At 45.9% G+C, this 2,898-nt stretch overlaps 1 protein-coding gene across 1 annotated transcript in view; it reads left to right on the forward strand.

Annotated features, from left to right (window-relative positions):
• Window positions 1–2,898, forward strand: part of Muc13 (mucin 13, cell surface associated) — a 22,575-nt gene that overhangs the window by 11,502 nt on the left and 8,175 nt on the right. Inside the window, exon 6 of the mRNA XM_013351154.2 lies at window positions 1,512–1,631. Coding sequence (XP_013206608.1) covers window positions 1,512–1,631 — 120 coding nt within the window. The remainder of the gene's footprint in view (window positions 1–1,511; window positions 1,632–2,898) is intronic.

Here is a 2,898-nt window from a genome sequence, read left to right on the forward strand (position 1 = left end):
TGAGAGTCCCATCAACATGGACACTGAGCACAGGTGATCTTCAGCTAAGAACAACTAAGGCATTTCTCGGGATAATCTTCGGGATCCCCCCAACTGTAGTTTTCTTATTTTTACACTCTCAAGTCATTGCTATGTCTATAAACCCTGGTACAACTGAAACTAGTCAGTGAGTTCTGAAAAATGCTTTTTGGACCACCTCTCTGCACATCTCCCTCCCCCTGAAGCCAGTCATGTGCACTTAAACAGATGAACTGAGAACCACAAGCTGACGTCTAGAGATAGCCTCTGAGCAGACTGCCCCAGATGGAAACCAATGCCTCAGTTTTCCTGCTCTTTGGGTCTAGTCACAAGAATATATTCTCTTCTGGGCCTTCTTTTTCTCTAGGCTTTCTATTGGAGGTTCTACTGGATACTTTTATGTCAACTTGACACAAGCTAGAATCATCAGAGAGGAGGGTGCTTTAGTTAGGAAAGTGCCCCCATTAGATTGGGCTGTAAGCAAGCCTGTAGGACATTTTCTTAATCAGTGATTGATAGGGGAGGACCTAGCCTATTATGGATGGTGCCACCCCTGGGCTAGTGGTCCTAGATTCTATAAGAAAGAAGGGTGAGCAAGCCATGAGGAGCAAGCTAGAAAGCAGCACTCCTCCATGGTCCCGGCATCAGCTCCTGTCTCTGGGTTCGTCCCCTGTTAGAGTTCCTGTCCTGACTTCCTTTGATGATGAGCTGTGATGTGGAAGCTGAATAAACTCTTTCCTGACATCCTGCTCTGTGGTCATGGTGTTTCATCACAGCAATAGTAGCCTGAACTAGGGAAGAGCTATTCTTAAGCTGCGGGGTTTGCTGCAGCTCAGGCTCTTTATTAGAGAGGAGCAACACCACCCTTCCACCCTGTACCCCCTCCACTCTCGCCTCTCACCCCAGCGCTTGCAATACACAGTCAGACCAGCATTCTTGGAAAGCTGTTCTCTCAAGGCATGCTCCTGCTTAGAGTCTTCCAGAGGATTGTCTGGCTTAGGGGATAATAGTCAGGGCCTGGAGAGATGGTCAGTGGTTAGTAACGCTTGCTGTTTAATCGTGAAGACTGAACTGGAGCTTGTATTGCAGCAACCTTGTCAGGGGCCTAACAATTACCTTTAACTCCAGCTACAGAGACTCTGATAGCCTCTTTTGGTCTCGGTGGGAACCAACATACATGGCATAACTCACATACACTGAAATTTAAAAAAAAAAATTTAAACTTAGTGTCAAAAACTGTGCATATGCCTCTAATCCCAGCACTTGGGAGGCAGAAGCAGGTAGATTTCTGTGAGTTTGAGGCCAGCCTGGTCTACAGAGTGAGTTCTAGGGCAGGCTCTAAAGCTACAGAGAAACCCTGTCTTGAAAAAAAAATTTAATAAAAGGAAAAATTAAATGATATTGACTAGAGAGTGAGCATGAGGCAGTGAAGAGCTTTCATGGATTATATGGGTGTGCTCAATGTGTTTTTGAACTATTTATGCCTCTCACAGAGGAAGATCGGTGTGACTATTATGGCTGTGAAAAGAATGCTGAAGACTGCCAGAACCCTTTACAATGCACGTGCAAACCTGGGTTTACAAGGTCGAGCCCACAGAATTCTTTTTGTCTTCGTAAGTGTTCCTGCTCCCAAACAGTCTTCACAATTCTCACTTTCTCTTTTCTAGTGTTTCCTTTCTTTTTCTTTTTCTTTGAGGGGGGCAGGCAGGGGTTGTTTCAAAACAAGATTTCTCTGTGTAACCGTCCTAGCTATCCTAGAACTCTTTCTGTAGACCAGGCTGGCCTTAAACTCACAGAGATCCGCCTGCCTCTGCTCCCTTCACCCCGCCAGGGCTGGGATTAAAGGTGTGTGCACACGCGTGACAGCACCACCTGGCTTCTTGTATTTTCAAAAGACAAACTTGACTGCTTGAGTTCCCACGGCCTAAGAGCTGCCGAGGTGGCCCATGGTCATCTTCACAGAAGACACATTCTTATTTTACTTAGAAAAAGCAGTGTACAAAATTGTATGCTATCACATGCTATATTGGGGTTGAAGAGACTGTCTCTGTGCTGGTGAGGTGACTCAACCAGCAAAGGCACTTTCTGAGCAAGCCTGAGTTTATTCCCCAAACCCAGATAAAGATGGGAGGAGAGAACTGACTCTGCCCATTAACTTGTCCTGTGACTTCACACATGTGCTGTGGAATATATCCGCCACCACACACACACACACACACACACACACACACACACATGCGTGCATACATGTACGCACACACACTTTTTAAATTTTTTTTTTAAAAAAATATATTCTTTCTGATAATGACATTAAAATCACTTTATCTTAAAGCTCTCGAGTGTTCTAGGTCCTGCAGTGCAGAGGAGAAGAAGCAATGCTTAAAGAATGGTGACGGACCACTGGTTTGTTTGTGCATGCCGGGCTACCAGAATTCCACCGATGGCAAGTGTGAACCGTAAGAAATCACTCCATCTTTGTCTCGTCACAACATAGGGAGGCTAGAACTTGCAGCACATATGAAGGTTTAGCATCAGGAGCTGGTGAGCTGGCATGGGTTGACAGGTTTAGCATATCACTGTGCCATCATCATCCAAGAGTTTTGGAGCAGGCTGCATCTCCAGGAACCACCATAGGTAGGACCTATCATACAGTCGTGAGAGACATGTTAGGTGCCCACTGTGAGATGAGGAAACCAAGATGAACATGAGTGACAGGCTCTTGCTCACCAGTTGCCCCTTGAGAGAGGCCATGCTACTCCATGCCTCTTCGGTTCAGTTTCGCCTGAATTGCCAAGCCTTCCTGGAGTTCAGAGGAGCCTATGTTCAGTCTGTGGCAAATGAAACCATATTGGATTGAGCACACCTCACCATACTAGAACC

Source organism: Microtus ochrogaster, chromosome 2 (assembly GCF_000317375.1).
Source record: "Microtus ochrogaster isolate Prairie Vole_2 chromosome 2, MicOch1.0, whole genome shotgun sequence".
Classification (NCBI taxonomy): domain Eukaryota; kingdom Metazoa; phylum Chordata; class Mammalia; order Rodentia; family Cricetidae; genus Microtus; species Microtus ochrogaster.